The 22,646-nt window shown below is 39.3% G+C and overlaps 2 protein-coding genes across 3 annotated transcripts in view; one reads left to right on the top strand and one right to left on the bottom strand.

Annotated features, from left to right (window-relative positions):
* Nucleotides 1–879: 879 nt before the first annotated feature.
* On the bottom strand, nt 880–10,241 carry MRPL39 (mitochondrial ribosomal protein L39). Of its 2 annotated transcripts, none has more exons than XM_032207898.1 (10): nt 10,166–10,241; nt 9,655–9,861; nt 9,140–9,279; nt 8,563–8,662; nt 6,788–6,855; nt 5,385–5,497; nt 4,294–4,359; nt 3,207–3,360; nt 2,241–2,288; nt 880–1,019 (listed from the first exon to the last, which is right to left on the bottom strand). In XM_032207898.1, exons 1-10 carry the CDS (start codon nt 10,215–10,217, stop codon nt 933–935), a joined length of 1,035 nt encoding a protein of 344 aa, XP_032063789.1. In that variant the 5' UTR covers nt 10,218–10,241; the 3' UTR covers nt 880–932. The 2 variants fall into 2 exon arrangements, 1 of the variants encoding a protein (XP_032063789.1); XR_004254541.1 differs by lacking the exon at nt 880–1,019 and adding an exon at nt 3,052–3,107 and having other exon boundaries at nt 2,237–2,288.
* A 7,000-nt stretch (nt 10,242–17,241) lies between these two features.
* The window catches only part of JAM2 (junctional adhesion molecule 2), a 35,726-nt gene continuing 30,321 nt past the window's right edge, over nt 17,242–22,646 (top strand). Inside the window, exon 1 of the mRNA XM_032205643.1 lies at nt 17,242–17,380. Coding sequence (XP_032061534.1) covers nt 17,326–17,380 — 55 coding nt within the window. The 5' untranslated portion in view covers nt 17,242–17,325. The remainder of the gene's footprint in view (nt 17,381–22,646) is intronic.

The raw sequence follows: 22,646 nt of genomic DNA, 5'->3' as shown, positions 1-22,646 counted from the left end.
AAAGCAGTAAGTGGTATAAAATTCAGAGAAAATATTTGCATTTCACATAGTAATAGAATAGTTTCTGGTATGAGAGAAGCTCTGAGCTAGTAATGAAAATACAAAATGTCAGAAAGCATTATCCAGCAAAATCCCCTTGTGAAATTTAACTGAAGCCACTGTAGTTAAATATCAAGGAATGAAAATGCATAATAAATCTTACTACGGTGGGGATGTGCATAAGACTACATTCCTGGTATTGTTCTGGAAAAAGATCTTTAGAAGTGATACTCTTTAACTGCTCTTGTACAGCGGACAATTAATAAGCTCAAAGAACTTCTCAGTTTCTACATTCAGCTATTTTTGTACTCATAAAGCAATGGTAATTATGCACTAAGCTACTGAATGGAGTCTTTTGAATAGCAAATACAAAAGAATCTAATTTAAGTTGACAAAATTAAAATTGGGAAGTAACCGTTTTGTAACCCTTTATGGGCTTCTGGAAGTTTTTGTTTAAGACATTGCCTTATAATGCATTATCTAATACAGTAGGCAAAGAAGTCACTGGAATTTCATTGGGAAACTCCAGCAAGAAAAACAGCATGTAAAGAGATAGCCTAAAAATGTGGTCTTGAAATTGTTATCAACTTTAAAAAGGATGCCTAAAGCACACTAATCAGAAAGGACAATATCTGGACACATACTGTTCTTGAGAACTCATTTAGAAAATGAGTTAACACAAATGAGATTTTTAGAAAAAAAATCCATGCCTTTCTAACAGGGACAGAAAATTGAAATTAAAGTAGACTGAAATGTATGATACCAGCTTTGTACCTATTCACAATTCAGGTCCACAGAACTGAAATGAATTAATGAAGACAGTTTCACACGTAGCACAAATAAGCCATGTAAAAAAAAAAACAACATTTTATTATGTACATTTAGAGGTTAATTTAGATTGATAAAGTTTTTTCTTCTTCCATTCCACCTTTTTCCTCATGACTTTCTGCTGCTGCTTCCACAATTTTCTCTTCAGTGACCTGCAGAAAAATAACAAAATTGTTATTTTTATTAAACATGACTTAATTCTAGATCCTGGAAATCCTCCCCTCACACTGTCAGTGTAGCAAGAAAGACAACTGTTGTCTTCAGAAGTAAACAATCTGGACAAGAAGCATCTGCAAACTAATTTCATTTAAAAAAAAAAAAAAAAAATCATGGACTAGACTCTGAGAACATCCTTGGCTAACACATTTCAGTAGGCATACTGTATTTTTTCTCTCTTTTGCTCCAAATCCAAATAAAATATTTGTTCTGAACATTCAAAACCATCTGCTATTTAATTCTCACAACAATTTCCTAGGTTTAATCATGCTTTGAAAGTCGGTCTCTGGTTATATGCAGCTTATGATATTTTATTGTTCCATTTATTGAAAAAATTTGCCTTTTTGCTTTTATTCGGTCAGTGAAAAACTTCTCTTGGATAAGCCCATTTCAACTTGGGAACACTGTTTGGCAGAAGAGTATTTGCAAGAAACTTTTATTTTCCATTCAGGTTTTTAATGGAGAAAAATAAACCAGTGCATTTATGCAGTTTACTGAGATAGTATTTCCTTTCGTCTCCAGTAGTTTCCACCTAGGTTCACCCAATGGTAGATTTTATCCCTGCATTTAGTTATTAAAATTATGTTTGCTTGTGTTCTCTCAAGCCTGTGACAGAAAACTTACTATTACCTAAAATCTAGGTAAGTATAAATACATTACTCCAATTTTAGTTTTCTTATTTCATGTTCATGATTAAAACAGGAAAAAGAATATTTTAAGTTCTACACACGTGGTATCAACATAAATTCTAGAGATTAATTTGAAAAATACTGATGTAGTTTAAAGTGATACTTTAAAACAGATTAGGGATTATTAAAAAGCAGACAGCTTCAGTCATAGATGATAAGCCTGACAGAATTTGCTCCCGTCATTTAGAATATTACAAAATATCGGTTGAACACTGCATGTTTTTTCTAAATGGTACAATACACTTCAGCAGTCAGACATCAAAAACAATACCAGATAATCTTCTACTACAAAGCAGTTAAATTTCATGTGCATCCAATTTTCTTCATCTGTTTCTTCACCTGTTCCATTCTTAAAGATATGTTACTGAGGATATTACCCATCTCTAATCATTCAAATGCTACTCTATCAGAGCACCTTTTTTTTTTTATATATATATATTTAAATCATATTTCACCACTGAGACTTACCAGCCACTTTGATCTTTCCAGCAGTTTGTGCCACACAGTGTGGTGAGCCTGTAATGAATGTCATTAAATGATATTACTAGAGGAAAAAAAAAATATCTTACTATAGATTAGATTCTGACAGGTTTATAGAAAAGATGTAACAAATACTAACGATCTCTATCCATACGTTACAGCTTATTACCTTAGTGTCCAGTTTGCCCAGTTTGGGAGGATTGAAGAGGGCTTGAAATTATGTTTACTTATGACATTCATCCACTGTGTAAAATCATTGAGGCGGTAACAGGCAAAAATAGTCATTAAAATCTTATGACTGGGAAAGATAAGGAAGGGTACACAGAGGAGGGCAAGAAAGACGATGCCCAACTTGTAAAGTTCCCCAATGGAGACAGTAACACACGTTCTAGACCATAGGCCAAGACAATACAAGTCAAAAGAAATGGGAAGGAAGACTCTTGCCTCCAGTTATATTTTTGCAGAGCCTTTCATTAAAATAGATTAGTGATGAGATTTGCTGTTGTTACAAAGTTTTATTTTAGTATCATGAAAGACTCCTGCATCATGATTGTCAGTTCAAAGTTCTATTCTTTCCTGAATGAATTAACATTGCCAGCAGCCTCGATTTCAGATGATCAGCATGCACTACGATAAACAATTCACTAAGGCAAGGGGAATGAAATAGCCATGCAGCAATTGTGCAACCAAAATCATGCTTTCGGTATTGAAAAAAAATAACGTTGGGGTGCTCTGACACAAGCTTTCAAGCTCTGATTCCATAGCCACTATAGTTCCAAGTCAATTGAACCCCAAATACCCAATGAGGTCATCATCACGGGCCATCACCTTCTGCTACTCATCCTCCTCTCATCTCTGTATTATTCCAATCAAAGCATAGAATAATGATCAGAAAATATGCCAAATGCCCTAACTTTAAAAGAAAAGAAAAATTACAGAAAATGCATTAGTTACCCTCAAATGGACTGGCAGGGACACACCCTGAAACCTCCTTATCAATTCAGATTGGTTAGTCTGAAGATTGTGAGCTGCTGTTATCTCATACTGGAAACAGAAACTTGTCCTTGGAATGTGAGGGCCTTCACTAACATCCACAAAGTCACCAAACCTGATGGAAGTCAAAAAAAGGAAAAAAGAAAAAAAAAGTTATGACAAATATAATCAAAGAGAATTACAATCCTATTTATTTTTGGTTAGCAAAATCCTATCTACAGAACAGTTCAAAAAGGATGAAAGAAAATCCACAAAAAATCCATAAAAGAAAATCCCAAAACAACCCTCAACACATCCCCAGTTCTGGATTTCCTGAAGTAAACATACAGGTTACATAATGTCCTAATATTAATTTATGAAATTTAAATCCCAAATCCAGAAAGATAATCCCTAGTTTCTCAAATTTTTGAAGCCACATTGACTTTAATAGTGGGTTAACTTTGCAATTCACTAGAATAAGGTTTGTCCCCAAGATCACACATTCTGAAGAACAGTTTGCTTACTACCTGCACAGGTTTTTCCCTTTCACATCCTGGAAAGTTGTAAATCGATTAAAAAAAGTGAGACAAGAGGAAGATGTACAGCAAATGAATACTCAGAACAAACATCTCCCAGCAATCAACAGGCAAGCCCATCTACCCTCTTCCTGAACAAGCTGGAGGGTAGGAGGAAGGAGAACAGACACAACACGGTTCTAAAATTTCAAGAACCATCATGGCAAAGGCATCTCTCCTTTAAAAAGATTTGGACTCCAAAATCAAACATGGTTTAGGCATCTAGAAAACTGAGTATCACCAGCCTAAGCGAGTCACAATGTATAAGATTGAGCTATAATAAAAGCTTCCTTCCTCCAGCCTAAGAACTTTACATCTTACACTGCATTCCAAAAATCAGCTCCATTCCTATCTCCAACACTTTGAACACAAACGATTTTATTTTTAAGTTAAAAGCCATCATAAATAACTTACTCTTTTTACTTGCAGATACTACTTGTAATACGACCAAACTTTTCAGCGAAATATTACAGAATGAGTTCAGTTTTGCTCACCTATGTAATGTTATAATTCCTTCCATGTTCTGAGAAGCCTTCTGTTCTATCATCTCCATTTTGTATCTGATCAAGACAAAAAAAAAAAAAAAAAAAAAAAAATTAAAATTTCTAACCTTTAACACCAAGTTCTTATAAGAATTCTTAACAGATTGATTCAGGGAACATTTTTTAAAGTTGTATTGGTATTTATGAGAGCTTTGAAAGAAATTAAACTCTTAATTTTATATGCCAGTGTGTGTTGATATGTTTCATAAAGCATGTATGTAAGACCTAAACTGGTCTTATGCAATGCATGGTTCTCAACAACTGATCACCTGCAAGATGTCAAAAAGCAGTCTCTGCTCTTTCTACAAACTACACGTAAATCAGCTCAGTTCCTATCTGCTGTAAATGCTTTGCCAACCAACATTGTAAAGAGATGCTAGTTGGTATGTCACATAAACATTATTAAGCTAAAAACAGTATTTATTTTGGTCATAACTTTAGCTTCAAGCAAAATTTTATTTTGGTTCACAAAATGACAAATAATTTATCATTTTCCCCCACTTCTCTCCAACTACCAAAAAGCTGTGGACCAGGTCATTTTTCCAAAACATTGCTTAAGTGGTCTGTCAGCTAAAAAAAGTGTTTTGAACAGGCCTTTCTATAATGAAAGGCAGCGTATTTTACCCATTTTCCCTACGTAGAGCTCAAAAACTGCATTTCATCAAATCTGCATTTCAAGATACCAAGATATGAAAAAACTTGAATATGAAAGCCTTTCAGCAAAAGCTTAAGGTAACTAGCATGCAAAAAGTCTAATCACCAGAGCTCCAGTTTAAAAGTAATGAAATCTTGAAGCTCAATATTAAACTTAGAAGTCTACAATCTTTCCATTTCTCACAAAACTACCTCCAGTAAAGGTGTTGGCCTCTGGAGAGAACATTAAAAATGTAATCAGCTAGTGGAACAAAGACAACGGAGATGTGTTTGAGTGCAATCAGAGCAGTGGGAGATGTACCTTCTTACTTCACCTATCACATCTTATGCAGAGATTTAGATGAATTTATAATTGCCTTTCTAAAAGGAAGGCACATTCATACACTTACTTGTTATGCTGAAACATTTCACGTGCTACTTTTGCTTCAACCTGTAGTGTTTCGAACGGCAGGTCTTTATAAATTAGCTTACTAGCATCCTTTGTAAGAGAATTGAAGTTGTCCTAAAAAGTGGTTGAAACATAAAACTGTCACCACTATTCAGCTGTACTGAATAGACATAGGAAACACTAAAGATTAGTCAAAATGACATGGCCCATCTGGTATAAATCCTAAATATAAGAATACTACTATAGGATTGTAATTCTTACTATTTATCAGCAACATATTGCTAAGGAACAAATCAATAGGCATTCTCCCATCAGAAACAATATACATGAATCGGAGTTAAAAATCCTCTGTTTTCTTAGCATAACATATGCACATGCAGTCTTGACACTGATCAATATTCAGTTATATATAAAATATCCTGTTTCCCATAGTCATGATCCCAGTTATAAACAATATCCACTCTGGTGGAATCAAAAGAAAAAAACTATTGAATAACTACGAAATGCACTGCCTCATTCCAGAATCCAAAGCTTTGTACACGCAAATTTGTTGATAAATAATAAACTGTTACTAGGAAAAATTGCATTTACTGTGTCACTTATAAAGTAACTTAGTCTGAAATATTTTAACTACAAGATTATATTGAAGAAAAAAACACCTGTATTGGACTAACACTGCTTTGTTAGCCACACACACCTCTGCTGATACTTCATCATGAGAACAAGAATAGGCACCATACAAGTGAAACATTTGTGATCACACCAGTTACCAAACTGTTAGGAGTTTGTACATGATTAGATTTTATAGAAGTTTGTAGATGATTAGATTTACCAGAGAGCATGAAATATAAGCAAGCTATTGAGAAGAGTTTCAGCTGAATGTGCTCACAGTTCTTTTACAACAATAAATTGATTGTGCTGTAAACTAACAGGTGAAAATACGTCCTTACTGTCAGAGGGTTTTACTCATACAGTCTATAAGCCTATGGTCACATCTACACTACCAGGCAAGAGTAGTTAAGTAGGAGTGGGTCTGTACAGTAACATGGATGGCACTTAGGTCCCAACAGCCATACCAACTGTTTTTGGAATTATATTTCAGATCAGAGCTACCTATAGACCTAAAACCTGTAAGTACCTGGAATACAGCTCTGGATTTTATTGCATCTGAAAAAATGTAGTTTGTGTGCTGAGAGCACTCTTCAGCGTGAGCCAGTATATGATAAATGAAGAGATTTAGTTTCTGAAGTGTATTCCTGATGTTTAAAAAAAAAAAAAAAAGAACAAAAACCCCGCTACCCCACTAACCTCTCCCACTGCCAAAAAAAAAAAAAAAAAAAAAAAAAAGCAATGGACGAAAATGTAAGCTACAGAGCTTTTTGAGCATTAAGTTATTGTGCTTACTTTTGTTGGCTGCCAGTCATTCAGTCTATTGTCCAAAATTACATCATAACAGAAAGCTCCAGAGATCACTGAAATTCCAAAAAGAAAAATACTCTTATTTCTAATGAAGTACATATTTCACTGCCATATTATAGTCTTACAGATGTATGAAAATTAGTAAGAAAAACACAATCTTAAGAAATAGATAAAGAATAAATTTTCAGCTGTGATTATACAGTCAAACAGCAGACTAAATCTGTATCATTTTAATTTCACTGAATGAGAAATATTCATTTTAAATGTGCTTTAATTTAATTTTGATATAATACATACCCATTAAAGGAAACAAACAAAAAAAACTATATTGCTTCCCAAAAACACTGAAAAAGACAATAGACTTTGAAAATATTTCACAGTATTTTCACATCATATACTAAATTTGCACCATTCAACTGTAAAGAGAAATTTATTGCACAGATAAATCAGGCAATATTAGAGCTAAACTAAGATGTTCATCCATGACACGTACTTAACACGAATTTCTGTGGTAGTCCTTAAAGTGCTTTTTGTGTATATTCATCAAGCTATTGACATATTAATAATCAAGCTTATGAACCTAGTAAGCTCATGCTATTTCTACACATACACTCTAATGATGCAAATTAGTATATGCAAGATTATTCCAAATCCTGGCAGAATTGAAATATCCACTCTAAACCTACCAATCAAGACAAGTGCTGAAATGACTAAAAAGGGAATCGATCACAGGAAGGCTCCAAACAACAAACCACATTCTTATATATCGAATATATAATTGTGTGGTAGGCTCTCTTATTTATAAGAAAAAATATCTCAAGTTGGAAGGGTCCCACAAAAATCATCAAATCCATGTAGCCTCCTTCCTAGTGCGTTTGCTAATTTTAGTGAATCTTGGGTCACAGGTGTACAAACATCATTAACAACCGACTTCAATGATCTTGCAACTTGAGTTATTAAAAGTCACCATTTATACATCAAATGCTCATAGGGTTACGTAGTTATTTGGACAAATCCCACAGAAACACATCAAGTCTTCTAAATATATTACTCATGTAACTTCATAATCAAAAGGCTATGCCCTTAAGTTACTAACTTAATCTATGTAGTCCAAAGCGGTCTGAAATTCAGTTATTATATAGACCAATCTTCCACACAATGAAGAAGTTGTTTTCAGCCTGATGAATGTAAGTTAAAGAAATGCTGGTACATCACACTCTTCTTCTTATAATTACTCTTCCAGTGGAGCACCAAGAGGATATATTCCCTTGCACCTTCTTCCTTCTCCCCACCAATAATGTCAGGCCAAATAAGCTTCTGGACATTTTAAAAGTGTAATACAAAGCTAAAACTTTAGAAATTTGGAAATACTGCAAAGATTTAATCCTCAGTTTATCAACTGATATTAAAAAAGCAGTTTAGGAAGACAGGCTTCTGTCTTTTCTCCAGTCCATTCAATGGCCTTCAAAGCAATCACACAGCTTAGCAGCTATGTAGAGACCACTGAGTTGTCACAGTTTAAAGCCCATCATAACGTTCAAAGCCTTAACACAACCAAAACAAATTCTGGATTACTTCAACGCACCCATCACATCAAATACAAATAAAGGCTGCAACAACAGCATTTAATACATATAAAAACATTAAGTACCTTCAAAAAATGGAAAAAGAGACTGATTATTTTTTTTTGTAACATAATTACACACTCACTTAAGAAGCAGTGAAAGACAAGATGATCAACAGTAAAACGTTTATATCACCTGGCACTTCTGGAGCTTTAACCAGATTCACAGAGTACTCATCCTTGAATGCCTGCTTTAACACACATGCCATGATCATGGCACAGGAACGCCAGTAGGCCTATAAAGAGAATTACAAAACACAGGATTATTACTTAGAACCTAACAACCTATACCAGATGAACATCAGCTATCCAAAAAAAAAACCACCAACATTTCATTGAATGAGGCACAAACCTAGATGTCTACCCTACCATTACTTTCTTTAGAATGTAGACTTCTACTTGGAGATGATTAAAACATCCATTGAGATAATCAAAATTGCACCTGAAAGGCAAGCCAGATGTTTCCCTTGGGATATTTAAATCTCAGATCATTGAATCATGCAAGAATATAGGTTGAAAAGAACGTCCACACATCACCTAGCCCACACTGTGGTCCAGCTAACAGTAACTGTGAGGTGCCAACCAACCGTTAAAAATATTGAAACTTTCACAACAAAGTTCAAGGAGGCAAATGGACATGGCACTAAAAGGGTCATACAGAATCAAGAAGCTGCAATCAGGGTCACCTGCAATGAGGTATGATGGAGGCTTACCTTGTTCACTTCCTCTGGATCTTCATCTTTGAATGTAAGGAACTGAATTTCACATGATTTGGTCAAGGGTCTATACATGTCCCAGACTTCACCATCCACAAGAGCTAGCACAGATTTCTTGCAATGCCATTCACTTAAGTCTGAAGAAAGTGAAAAACACGTTACACAGTTCTTAGTATTGCTCTTCAGAGTCAACAAATTATTCCCCTGCATTTGCAACAACAATCTGCAAGTGTTTTACCACTGTAAATGACTTAGAAGGATAAGCTGCAGATAGAGCCTAGAAAAATTAACCAGTTTATGCTGATGTATTTTGAATCAGTAAAATGTATTTTAGATCATGAAGTTCACAGTACAAATATACTATAAATACAAATACTCTGAATGGACATCCCTTGCCTTGGTCATTACAAGGTCTACAACACTAACATTTCAAATCTGGAAGGCAAATACTTCAACAGGCAGCCTTATTTACACCCTCAGTGGCACATTAGCTTAGGAGCCCGTTCACTTACGCATGGCACAGTTGTATGGAGTAGACAAGGCTTTGTTCATTATAAGCAAACTGCCAGGGTGAGATTTTCCAGTGTACTTTACTTCTATTTTCTCAATTCGTGGATAAAGAGATAGCTGTCTCTCCTTCTCTTTGGTAAAGAGCTCGTTGCGCATCTGAATAATTTCCTCCGATGTCAGCCGAGAAGCTGATGGTGTGGATACAAACCCTGGTAGAAGAAATTACGTAAAGTGAGCAATAAACAGTTTTTGAAACCTCTTTACAAGTCCGTTTCTGCAGAAAGGCGAGCATTCAGCAAAGTCACCAAACAAACAAAGCGATGCAACCCTCTCAAGCAGCAAAAACTTAATTTAGCGTTATAAGTGTAAAGGGGTCACCCGGCCGGGCACGGTCCCTGGAAGCGACGGCCGCGGGACAAGCCCGCAGCCGACACGACACGACACGACACGACACGACACGACACGACACGACACGACACGACACGACACGACACGACACGACACGACACTCACGGCGTGCCTCCCGCCCGGCCCGCAGGCAGCGCGCGGCCCAGCGCGCCGCCATTTTGCGGTCGAGCCCCGCCGCCCCGGTGCCGCTTCCCCCCGGCTCCGCTGGAAACGGCGGCGGCGGCGGCTCGGTTCCGGCCGCCGCTCCGTCCTCGGCCGCCAGGCGGCACCGCGGGGCCGGGAGCGAGGACCAGGCAAAGTTAAAATTGGTGAAATAAGTCACGATTTGTTCCCGTGTCTTACAATTCTGATGGAGATGGTTGTCAGCCAGATCCCCCAGTGGCAAAGACAAAACGGCCACCAGGAATGCTAGCGTCAAAACAGCTACACTGACATGGTGCCATTAAAAAATAAATAAATAAAAAGCTGTAATTAAACTCAGCATCCAAAAAATTAAATGTGCTAATACCGGCCACGGACAGTAATGGGCAGGGAATTTTCCACTGTGACCGCAATGGGCTGCGGCCAGGTGAGCCCCAGGGCTGCTGGCTCCTGCTGCTGCGGCACCTGGCGCTGGCAGCCCTGCTCACCAAGGCTGTCATCCAGAAAACCAGGTGTGAGGGTGGCTGTTCCTGCCCTTCATCACGTTATTTGATAGAGACAGATTTTTGGCAAGTCAAACAATGTGCTTCCTCACTTTTTGAAACAAGTTAAATACAAGTTATTTTTTAGCGCAGCAGGCACATTGTAGTGTATATACACACAACCCACAGTTGTGTGTTATATACACACAACCCACAGTTGTGTGTATATAACAGTTTACAAGTGAAAGGTCCTTAGAAAACACAAAGATGCTGTTAGTACTTACATCATTATCACTCAATTCTGCCAGTTCAATTATCTTTTTATTCTGTGGCTTGAGGATTCATAAGCAGTCACTGATTACATCACATAATCTTTTTTTTAATTGAAAAATGTTTTCAAGATACACTATAATAAGAATACAAAAAGAATATTTTAGTTTCTGAGGATGTCAATTCAAAATGTCTGGAGAATGAAAGAGAAATAAGCTCTATTCTGTCACTCTTGAATGTGCTGTTCACTTGACTCGAATGACTAGAGTCAAATTCCATTTGATACTGCACATTACTTTGACAGTCTCTCTAATTTAAATTCCTATCTCTAAATCTTTTTTATGAATATATGCAACTCTTATTAAGGTTCAGGAAAATGGTGGTAGCATATCTGTTCCCTGCTTCCACTTGCTTGGTGAAGCTCTGGAAGTACAAAGAGGATGAAAAGCCTCCTGGGCCTTGTAGCACGCTGCAGGCTTTGGGAGGAGCATGGCCACGACCCTCTGTGTTCTGGTAATCCCTGGCCACAGAGTGACAGTGCAAAGCTTTACCCCCCAGTGGAAATCAAAAGATATCTGAAGCTGCTGGACATTTCACTCGGGGCTCACCTGCCAAATCTACAGCCCCCGGACAAAAGCAGAAAAGAGGAACAACATTGGCATCAATCTAGGGTTAATTACAAAGTTCAGTCTTCAAGCTCATTTTTGATACATGATGCTACAGCTGGCTCACAACTGTAACATCATTTACTTCTGTGTGTTTACTTGAGGCTTCTGTGATAGAGAAAAAAAAAAAATCACAAACCCACCACAATGCTGGGGCCTGAGCCGAGGCCTGGTTGGGGATTATGCTCAGCTGCCCAGCATGGCCCTGCCAGCAGCCGGCAGGGGGCTTACAGGCCTGCTTTAATCCCCGAGCTATTGATCTGTCTGTCAGTGCCCCAAAACTAAGGCCTTCTGACTGAAAAGTACGCTGGGAGGGGTTTGGCTGAAGGCCAGAGGCTTTTAGCACGTCACAACACTAAGCATGTCTGTGGTATGGAGGAGGGACAGGTAATAGAAGCAGAGAAAAAGTGGTCCAAAATAATTGCAAGGCATGAGTCTTCATAAAGCTGTTTGACTTTCACGGAAACCAGAAATAGTATTTTATAATGTGCAGAAAATGGGAGATTGATCTATGAGGCAATCTCCCCGTCCGTGCTTTTACACCACCATGTGTGACCCATTGGCAATTTGTACCTGACAAACCATGGCTGCTGGTGGCCCTGTGGCTCCCAGCCCGGTCCTGGGCTTGCTGACAGATCACTGCAGGAGCAGCATGGCCCTAACAAAGCCTGTCCCTCCGTGTGCCCATCTCCCTCATTTCTTATCACTCACCCTCTGGGCACACCACTGCAGCAGAGTCTTACAATGTGCTGAACACAAGATCACTCAACAGATACACGTTACAGAATGAGTATTTCTCAGGGATTTGGGTTTTGTTTGTGTTATTTCAGTGACTTGGCTTAAAGTACAGCTTCATATACACATGCCTGTGCACAACAGAGGTGGTAGCAGTAATTCATGGCTGGAGGCAGCAATTTCTTTGTAAGACAGTGTGATGTATAACTACATGTTCTTGAAAAATGTTTTAAATACAATTCTGAATCTACCATCAGCAGCATCCTTGCTATCATGTTCCCCACTGTTGCTTAAACGGAATCACAAAACATCCGACAACGCCACCTACTTTGGTAGATATTTTTTAGAAATGTACCTTTGATTGCTACTGAACTACTTGCTCAGTGACAGTAATCTTTCAAGTTCAGTTGAAAAAACAGAATGAATACTGTACTCTGCAAGTCAAAGATAAAACTATACAACAGATTGGGGGGATATTCAGGAAAAAAAAAAAAAAAAACTATTGAGAACAAGTAAGATGTATTACTGTTTTCTTCTTTTAGCCTCACATTTTCTCTTTCCTGATTCTAGCTTGGCTGCCACATTAGATATGCAACATTTTGACAGTCTCATAGAGATATTATGTTGTATCACAACGCTCACTTTGATCTCATTCATTATAGGCAAGTAATTTACAGCATAGTCTGTCTCTAAACAGCCATCAGCGACAGCTTCATTGGAAAAAAAAGAAAAAAAAAAAGTATTTGTGCTTTTTTGTTTGTTTTGTGTTTTTTTTTTCTTTTTTTTTTTTCTCAAAACTATACTTGCAATTTTCAGTTTCAAAGTGGAAAACAAGAAGATAATCTGCCAGCTAAATCAGTTTTTTTTTTTTTTTTTTTTTTTTTCCAGACAGCAGTTAAAGCAATTAACATGAAGCAGCAAAACAAATTAACAAAATGCCACAGAAGTAGAAAGGAGACAAGGCCTACTGTATCTGGAGGATGGACAGCTGTTAGAGCAATACTCAGAACATTATAAAAAACTAGGTGTGGTGACACTGAAAATTGCACAAGAAAAAACTTCCTCCTTAAAGTGTACCATATCACATACACGGTTGCTAATAATTCTTCATACTAAGCGCAAAGCTTTCAAGCTGGATTCAGTGTAGTTCAGGCTGTTAGTCTGGGCACAACCTAAAATACATAGCACATTGATCAATGAGTTTCAGAAACAAAATTTGTTACATGGAGTGTGGAATAAGTGTTTTGGTGATTAAGTTCATTAATTAAGTGGAATCTGCTTTAGCAGTTTTACAAAATAGAATTCCATCAACTTGTCTCATTGTCGTGCCCCCAATCACACCAGAACAATCACTCTACAGCTGTTTGCTTCAGTCTTCAGCACTTAGGAGAACACACATGACAACAATTTGATGTACACGTAGATTCAACCCATATATATGCTATAGCATCTCTGACCACCTCAAACGTAATGTTTCTAACTATGGAATTATATTCAAATGGTTCTTCTTGATCAAAACTTAAATAATGTAAATTGCAATAACAATCATCCCTGCTACTGTCCATGTAAAGATATGGATATGCTTTTGCATAGGAGCACTTTTTTTTTGCATGTCTTTCCCTCTCGTCCTCAGTGGCTCCATCTCCTAAATCTTTCCCCTTAGTCCTTTCAGTTAACAGCAGTCTCAGTGGCCTACCATAGCTCAGCTTAGAGACACAAAGAAGTTTAAAGAAAATGGGCTTAGGAAAGCACAGGAAGAAAAGGGAAAGGCAGTGCAGACCTATAATCCTCTGTGCTTTCCCTGATGTTTCACTCCACAAACAAGAGATAACCTACTCACAGATACAGCAATACTACCATCACCAGATTAAAAATACGTAGTTGCTTGCATGAAACTATGCTTACAGTAGCTGGTGTACTTAAAGTCAAGAAGTAAACTTGAAATATGTCAGGTTTATGCCTGAATGGGATATAGTGGGGAAGCATGGATTTCCATTAAACTTTTGTTTTACTTTTGATGGCAGTACAAGGATGAATATTCATTAGTTCTTCCATGACTGTCTTCTAGTTTGGCATTTGTAAATGAGTGATTACACAGGAATTAAATCTTACTCTTCTGTTAATTAAACAGCCAGTTCTCGTAGCACAGTACTTTTCCTCCATTACAAGTTGTTCTTGTTTTTTTTTTTAAAGATGAGGAATCATAATCATCTTCCTTTCTTACGTATCTGTAATGTGATTATTTGCATTGCAATGCCTTTAAGCCAAATTCAGCATTTCTAAGTTGTTGTATTCATTTTTTCATTATAACTCAAAGTTATTCTAGAAATCAGCACAGCAAAATAAATATAGGGTGGTTTTGTTCCTGCTGGAAAAAAAAAAAAAAAAGACATTCTGAATGGAGAAATCACCAAAAGGAGTCATTTTTAATATAGATTAATTTCTCTGTATTTGATTTTATCATCATGCAACTATAAAATGTTAAACACTCTTAAGATGATGAGTTTTGACTTATGCTATTTCAGAGAGTTTTTGCAAATTAATTTTTGAAACCTTTTTTTTTTTTTTTTTCCCCACAGAGCTCTTTAACACAGTGGTGATACCCTAACAGAATAGTATTGTAATGAAGAACTTGTAATGTTAGATTATTGTCTGCAGTCAGTTGTACTATAGTTTCATTAAATGATGAAGGAATTCCATTGTAAGGTAAGAATGTGGATTACTCTAACAAGTCATCTAATGAAGTAGGTGTAAAGTTTTGGTTTATGAATAACTAAAATCATTAAGAAGCAGTTAACTTTGAAATCATATTAAACTTCCACACAATTCTTAAAGGCTTTTGTATGCAAAGAACTTGACTAGAATAGTTATTACAAAATAAGATAGCTATCTTTGACCTGCATTCTCTGTGCAGATGCTAATTATAGACTATTTTTATTATTCTAAAAAGGAGTCTGCATGGAAAGCTCTCCCAGAATAACTGTTAAATGGAATATTTTGAACAAATTGTTTCATGTTGGGCTCTCTGTGTTGCTTTAATGAAACTATTTTTACTGTTTTACTGCTTTTAACTTAAAAAGATTAAGCATATTGATAGCAGTCTTGTACTCTTCTAACAAAGTATTTACAGATTTTTTAAGAATACCATTTTCAGCAAATACAGAAAAAGTATATATATTAAGTGAATTATATGCATTGCAAGTGTGTTTTTTCCAGAGCATTCTGTAAATGCATTAAAAATATTCATATTTAATTGTTTGTATTTCCAGCAATTGTATAAAGCAAGCAGAGAAGCCATGATCCAGTTATTGCTGAAATAAAAGAGGGGAATGCAAAGAAACTGTGAAAACAATATGAAACTGTACTAGAATGCCAGAAAAAATGTCTTGTACATTAGACAATCTTGTACACTAGGTATTTCTTTTTCTTCCAAGAGAAACAAAATAGTGAAGGGAAAAAAAAAAAAGGGGGGGGGGAAAAAAAAGGAATTTTACTCTGACCTCATGCTTATATAAACCCAAAGCATTTAAGTGGATTTACTGTGGTATGAGTCATGCTAATGAAATCCAAATTAAATGCTATATATGAGTCCATGTATTTGGGCTATTACAATTATAACTGAATATTTACTGGGGTGGAAACACTACTGTAGCTAAACAGGATACCTTACCTCTTCATTCTCGTTATCAATTCATGGCCGTTATATTGGCTTCAGTAGCTATTCTATAAGCTACCCCTTAACTTAAATCCATACTGCTCTTTCTTAATATTCCCCACCTCTGTAACTTTTCCCCCATGCTCGTCCCATACAGCGGTGATACTTACTTTATATATATATATATGTATATATATATGGTCTTTTATTTTTCAGAAATATTACTCGTATTCTATATACATTTTTGCAAGTGATAAATTAGCCAAGAAGACTTAAAGAGTATCATGGCATCCTACTTGTTTGGTCTCCATTAAAATAGCTGCTAGATGCTTTATTTATAAATATTTTTTCCTCATTTTGCCAGTCTAAAAATACAGCCAGTGTTGCTGCTCTGATTATCAAATACTTGTGATACTTTTCCTGTTAGAGAGCCATATTACATCCACAGTAATATATTTGGAGATGTCATCAGAAACGACTCAGATGCACCACTGACTGTCACGATGAGGCACTTTCCCCGATTCATAAATTTAAAGGGCCATTGCAGCCCGTGTGTATTTGATGAATGATTTGCTAAGCTCATACCAACTCTCAATAAAGAAGGCTTTGCAGGTGACCGCGTGGTCCATCTTCTGTCGGTTTAGGGATGCACCCTACAGCAGGTGGCATTTTGTCCACTCACTGTGAGCCTGGCAAGCGCTACCTCGCCACCACAGTGCCAGCAGCATCCGCGCTGCAGTTTTGTTTCACAATTTCGCCCTGTTGGGGCTGCTTCCATCCAGCTCCTCTCCACACTGGGCGGGTTTCACTGGGGGAAGATACTGCAGGCAGAGGCTGGGAACCTCTCCTGCGAGAAGTATAAGCTTTTAGGAAGTTTGGCTTCGATTGCGAAAAGCTTATCGTTTATTCTGTGGCAAGAAACGTCCTTCAGCTCATGAAGAGCTCACACCTCTGTGTGTGTTTGTACGTGCGTGTGCTGGAGCCACCCGCTCCCACCTGCTGCCCCGCCCGTCCCAGCGGGCCCCGAGCCCCAGGCCGCCTCCGTTTTGGGACCGGGAGGGACCGGCCCGGAGCCGCCCCCCCCGGAGCCTGGCACCGCCTCGCCGGGGCGAGGGCCGAGCCCCCGCTGCGCTCTCGGCCGCCGGGCGCCGGCTGAGGGGCGGCGAGGCGAGGCGAGGCGAGGCGAGGCGAGGCCGGTCCGCTCCGCTCCGTGCCGCCCCCTCCGCCCCACGCCCCGCCGCAGCCGGCGTCGCCCCGCGGGCGGCGATCGTCCGCTGCCGCCCGGGGGTGCGGGGGGGAGCGGCCGCTGCCGGGAAGATGGCGAGCCGCAGCCTCCGCCTGCTGCTCCTCGGCTCCTTGGGGGTCCTCTGCTGTAAGTCGCCGCTCCCCCTCTCCTCCGGGGGCACGTACGCGCTCTGTCCTGTCCTGTCCTGTCTGTCTGTCCGTCCGTCGGTCCGTCCGCCTGCCCGCGCTGTTGTCCGCCTCCCCCGGGGCACGGAGCGGGGCAGCGGCCCCGGCCCCAGCCCCAGCCCCGTCCCGGTGCCGGCGGGCAGCAGGGGGCGCCCCGGGCAGGGCGAGGGGGGCGCCGAAGCCGCCGGGTCCGTCGGGGGGAGCTGCCAGGAGCCCCCCGCGTCTGCCAGCACTGGGGCTGCGCCCCCCTCCCGGCCCCTGGGGGACAGGGGGAGCGGTGCCTGCTGCCGGCACGGGCTGGTGCAGCTCCAAAACAGGCGTGCGTTTGCAGTGCGGTGGTGGTCCTGTTGCGTGACTCGTTAAAAACAGCGAGAGGAAGCGTTGAAGTCGGGGAGAGCTGCCCCGCTCAGAAAGCACGTGGGAGCGAGTGAAAAATCGCTGCCCCGAGGCGGTGAGTCGCTCATGCAGCGTTACCAGCGGCAGCCCTGCCTGCCCCGAGACGTGCTTGCAGGTCGCAGTGCACCCTGCGCCTCCTGGATGCTGGTGCCCCGCTGCCGCAGATGGGAAAGAGGCTGTAGGTGGAAATAATGCCCTGAAAAGCACGGCGTGGCACGGGCTTGGTGAGACCTGGGACCCGCACGGGATGGGCGCTCAGTCTGCTGTGGGTGTGGGACCGTGCTGCTGCTGGGCGATTTGGTGTTTAACTCCGCACCTAGCAGAAACCTGTGTGTGTCTGTGGAAAATCCTTTTGTTGCAGAGGAGGAACGAGTCTGTCCTAAGAGGACAGACTTTTAAATGACATACGCATTGCTAGTGCTTGGGGTTGGTGGCAGTTTTCTTTTCCTTTCTCTTCACTTGTACAAGACCTTACGGAAAACTTGGTTTATTTTGATGGGCAGCTGGTGTAGGCTTTCTCTTTCATATAATAAATTTATTTAAAAAATGAAAGTTTTTTGATCTTTTTTTTTTTCATTTCATGGTGTATATATGACTGGATAAGGCTGCTATGGGTTTTTTGGTGACTGGTTTCAGCGTGTTCAGGCTGCTCAGCTGTTGGATTTATTGTGTCCATCGATGGTGCTGGCTTTGACCACTGTGGAAATGTTACAGGGTGATTTGGAAGGAGTACAGTGGATCTGGCGCCTAAATTGTTGGCAGGCTCACTTTTTTTTTTTTTTTCATGCTTCTTTTCGCTATTCCCAAGAAAATGTCAGATGGGGAGAACTGAGTTCACCAGCAAGGTGCTGATAAGATGTTGCTACGTGAAGAAAGCAACTGTAGGTGGGTGTGCAAATGCTGATTGTTTGTGTGAGTTGGAGAAAATCCAGGCAGAAAAGGCAGCCGGGAGTCTGCTGCTCCTCCTGCGGCTGCAGTGTGTTCACATGAACAATAAGACTGAGTAATACCGGCATCCCAGTCAGATGTTGAGTAGTTTCTCATGTAGGGCAGGGGTTCTGCCCATTCCCCATTAAGGAGGAAAAGAAAGAAGCGGGTTGATACCTTAAGCGTGTGAGCATTGTATTGTGGAGCAGGTGTAGAGAGCTTGCTTGGTAATTTAGCTGTAGAAATTTAAGAGCCATGTAAGTTGATCATAGGAAATCAGCATAGCCAAGAACAATGCTGAGGTAGATGGGGTCTTTTTGGTGAGAACCTACTAGGAAATACCATTGACCTGTAGAAGTAGTGGTTTCTCTTGCGTTAAAGCTTATCCCCTTTAATTTAGGGGAAAGTTAGGGAGTTTGAGATCATCAGTCAGCCTTAGTCTGCGTGAGATCAATAAACTTATGTTATCTGTGAAAGTTTTCAAAGGTGCAACAGGGTAAGACTTGTGAGTTCTGTTGATGAGAGAGCTAGAAAACCTACAGAAATGCTTGCTGTTAATAGCCGTGGCTACCATTGAGGAGATGGTGTATACTGATAAACTAGCCCTTTTGTGAAGCTTCTAGGCCTGCCTTTTTCCTGCCTTACTGTAAGCGAGAAATTAAATTTAAGCTGGTGATGCTGAAAACAAATTCAGTACAATGTGTCTGTGCGAGGACAATGCAGAGGCAATAAACAGTCTTACATAAACATTTGATGGAGCTCACAGGGGTAGTTTGATTCTGCAATAAATAAAAAAAAATAAAACCTCACCTTATTTTGGCTTTAAAGCAAACATTCTTTAGCGCTCAGGAATCTTTCAGCCAAATACAGAGGTTCTAGGTCAAAAAAGTCACGTCTCCACCCTCAGTCTCCTCCAAGAACTTACAAAGCATGAGTGTATTAGCTGTAGGAAATGACAGTAGGGCTGGAAGTCTTTAAAGTGTGCTTTCCATATTATACATGATAATATTGTCTCAATGTTGAGAACATTATCAGCCCCCTGTCTTCTATCGTACCTTCTGTGTTTGCTGGATTAACTTTTGTAGGGAGTTATAATTTCTGAATTAGAGTCCTTATTTGGGTGAGACAGGATTTCTTAAACTTGCTAGGCTGCATACTTCCCTAATATCTCTACAAAATAAGGCTATGAACCATGTTGCTTACTTTTTTATTGTTATTATTTGGAGAGGGAACAGGGGCAGCCCCAAAAGAGACATTCAAGGACGGTTCCTTCTCTTATTCTTTTAGTTAAGAAGTGACATTTCTTTGCAATAGAAAACAGCTTTGGCTGTTGGCCTACAAACCTGCACAGGCTCTCAGGCACCATAATATAGGGTGTCAGATGGCTTTAAATACCAAGAAGCAAATGAAAATTAACTATAGAAAGTGGCATTTGTTTCAAATGTTCAGCCTAACTTTTTTTTTTTTTCCCACTTTGAACTGTGGTGACACTGCACAAGATACTAGAATGCTTCCAAAAAGGATAAAAAATGAGGACTTGGTTGGAAGACTAAGGCTCACTCTGCCATATCCTTAGTTCAGGTTACTGGCCCCAAAGCCTGCTATTGGACATGCAGAAGAAAAAAATGAAGATGAATGCCTTCATTCATTGCATATGCGAAGCAGGAAATGCACCTTTACTATCATGTCAAGACAGTCACAATTCCCCCTATTTTCTTCTGTTTAAGGTGACTGTATGCAGGTGGTGGACTTGCTTTTGCTGTTGCTTGGCCTCCATGGTCCTGTTCTCTTGGCTTTAATGCTGCAACAATTCTTTATTCATGTCATAGGACATGTATTTCTGGTAATTGTGATTACCATAGGGCATCTGGCATCTATAATGAGACTTAAAATTACCAGTATTATTAGCAAATCTAATTGAGCCTGGATGAGGTCTTCTTGTTGGCTATTTAACTGAATTACACCAAGTATTATTATTATTATTATTTGTAATATTTCCTCTATGATATCTGAATTCCCCACTATAGAGTATTTTGGCAGCAGCATGCTGGCTGCCAGGTTCTGCTGCAGGAATTGGCTGATGACATAGCAAAAGAGGAAGAACTCACAAGTACTTGAACTTTGACTTCATCTTTTCTCTTTAGTTAACTGACTTAAAACTTGTAGGCTCATCTTTCATGATTTAGAACTACCAAGCTTGTCTGAGGTCACTGCCTAACCCCAAATGTTATTGGGGATACATGTGTGCAGACCTGTTTTTAAAGAAATACACTGAAATTGTTAGAGCTTTTTTACATACGGCTTCCTCAAAGGGTACCCCAAGTTCTCTTGTTTCTTTTCAGATGCCGGTGGTTGTGAAAGAGGCAACTATTTTTATATACGGGAGAATCTTCTTGTACAACTAATACAAAAGAAAATTCAGCTCTCATACCATTTCATAGGAGTGTAAAATAGTGATGCTTATTCACCGAAGACAGACATTGACATGTATGTAAATCTTCTGCAGTAACAGTAAGCAAGCTTCCCTTGTTAGATGGGGAGGTGTAGGTTTAGGCTGTCAGAGCATTTGGAGGGGCAGAAACAATTATTAGTTTAGTTGTGGAATCAGGATCTAAAAGTATGTTACAATCTACGTAGATTTCACCAACACTCTAAAATGTCATCTTTCCCTCAGAGCCTTTCTGAAGACAGTCTATTTGTAATCAGGTCCTTACAAGAGGCAATCCCATTTACTTCTCTCAGAGTAAGTAAAGTGTGGTGTCATACTTTCTCATAACAATACTAGAGGTCAGTCCAGTGTGAAAACTTAGGTAAAGGAAGATTATTAAGATGTATCCACACAGCAGTATAAATATTTCATTCATCAGAACAATTAAAGTGTGAGGTAGACATTCATATTTGTCATTGCAGGCTATTTGTGAGGACCATATGGAATGGCTAAATTAAGGTTCCCTTGAAGTTATGGAACAATATAAAACAAGGACACTTGCTTAAAATAGATAGTCTATCACATATATCCACAGGGACCCAATATTATTGCTGCTTTTTTTGTTTGGTTGGTTGAGATTTCTTCCTCCACCATGGTAACATTAAAGCACCATTGCATATTTGAGAAGATAGATGGGCTAAGTTCTTACTTTCCCATTTGGTGGCTAATATCCAATGGTGTGAATGCTTTAATGGAAACTGAGGGAAACATTATGTGGAAACTGAAAGACAATTGTTTTACTGGTAATTCTCTCTTACTGTTAGGTCACCTCTTCCTCTCAAGGAAAACTGATTTTGTAAGACTGTTTTTCTTAGTTTTACTTTCTGGCATGTCCTTTTCCATCCTGATTACTTCTCTAAGAACTATCCGTTTCAACAAAACACTTCAGCAGAAAAGCCCGCCACATCTTTCTTGAAGCGTTGGACGTTACTGTGCTGTAATTCTACCACAGGAAGCTTAAAGCAAATATTATGGTGTCTTGTAATCAAGACAAATGATACGTTTCCTTCATCTAAATAGTAGTCTTTTGGAAATCCCAAAAATGAAAGTGGAGCAGTATTTGGATGATTGGCAGCACTTGTGCTCACCTGTATTTCCAAAGTCACTTTTTCTGGAAAGCTCAAATGACTTATGTCACCTTTATGCTCACAGCAGCATACAGTAGAGCACTTTAGTGCTTAGATATGATTTTTTAAAAACAGGCAGAAGGTAAGCTTGGCAGCTGAACATCTGGTCCCGTTCACTTGTCACTTTCTAACATACACTAGGAGGTGAAGGAGCTTTTGGAGAGGCAAGAAAGGAAAAATATCCACTTCTGAATAACAGCAAGCAATACAACAGCAGTAGTTGTTGAACTACTGATGAGTGTAGCCCCCTCTTGGTTAACAGGAATTTAAGGAGGCATCCAGTTTCTCTC

Source organism: Aythya fuligula, chromosome 1, assembly GCF_009819795.1.
Source record: "Aythya fuligula isolate bAytFul2 chromosome 1, bAytFul2.pri, whole genome shotgun sequence".
NCBI lineage: Eukaryota > Metazoa > Chordata > Aves > Anseriformes > Anatidae > Aythya > Aythya fuligula.
Note: the sequence above shows the minus strand (reverse complement) of the source record. Positions and strands in the feature narration are given on the sequence as shown.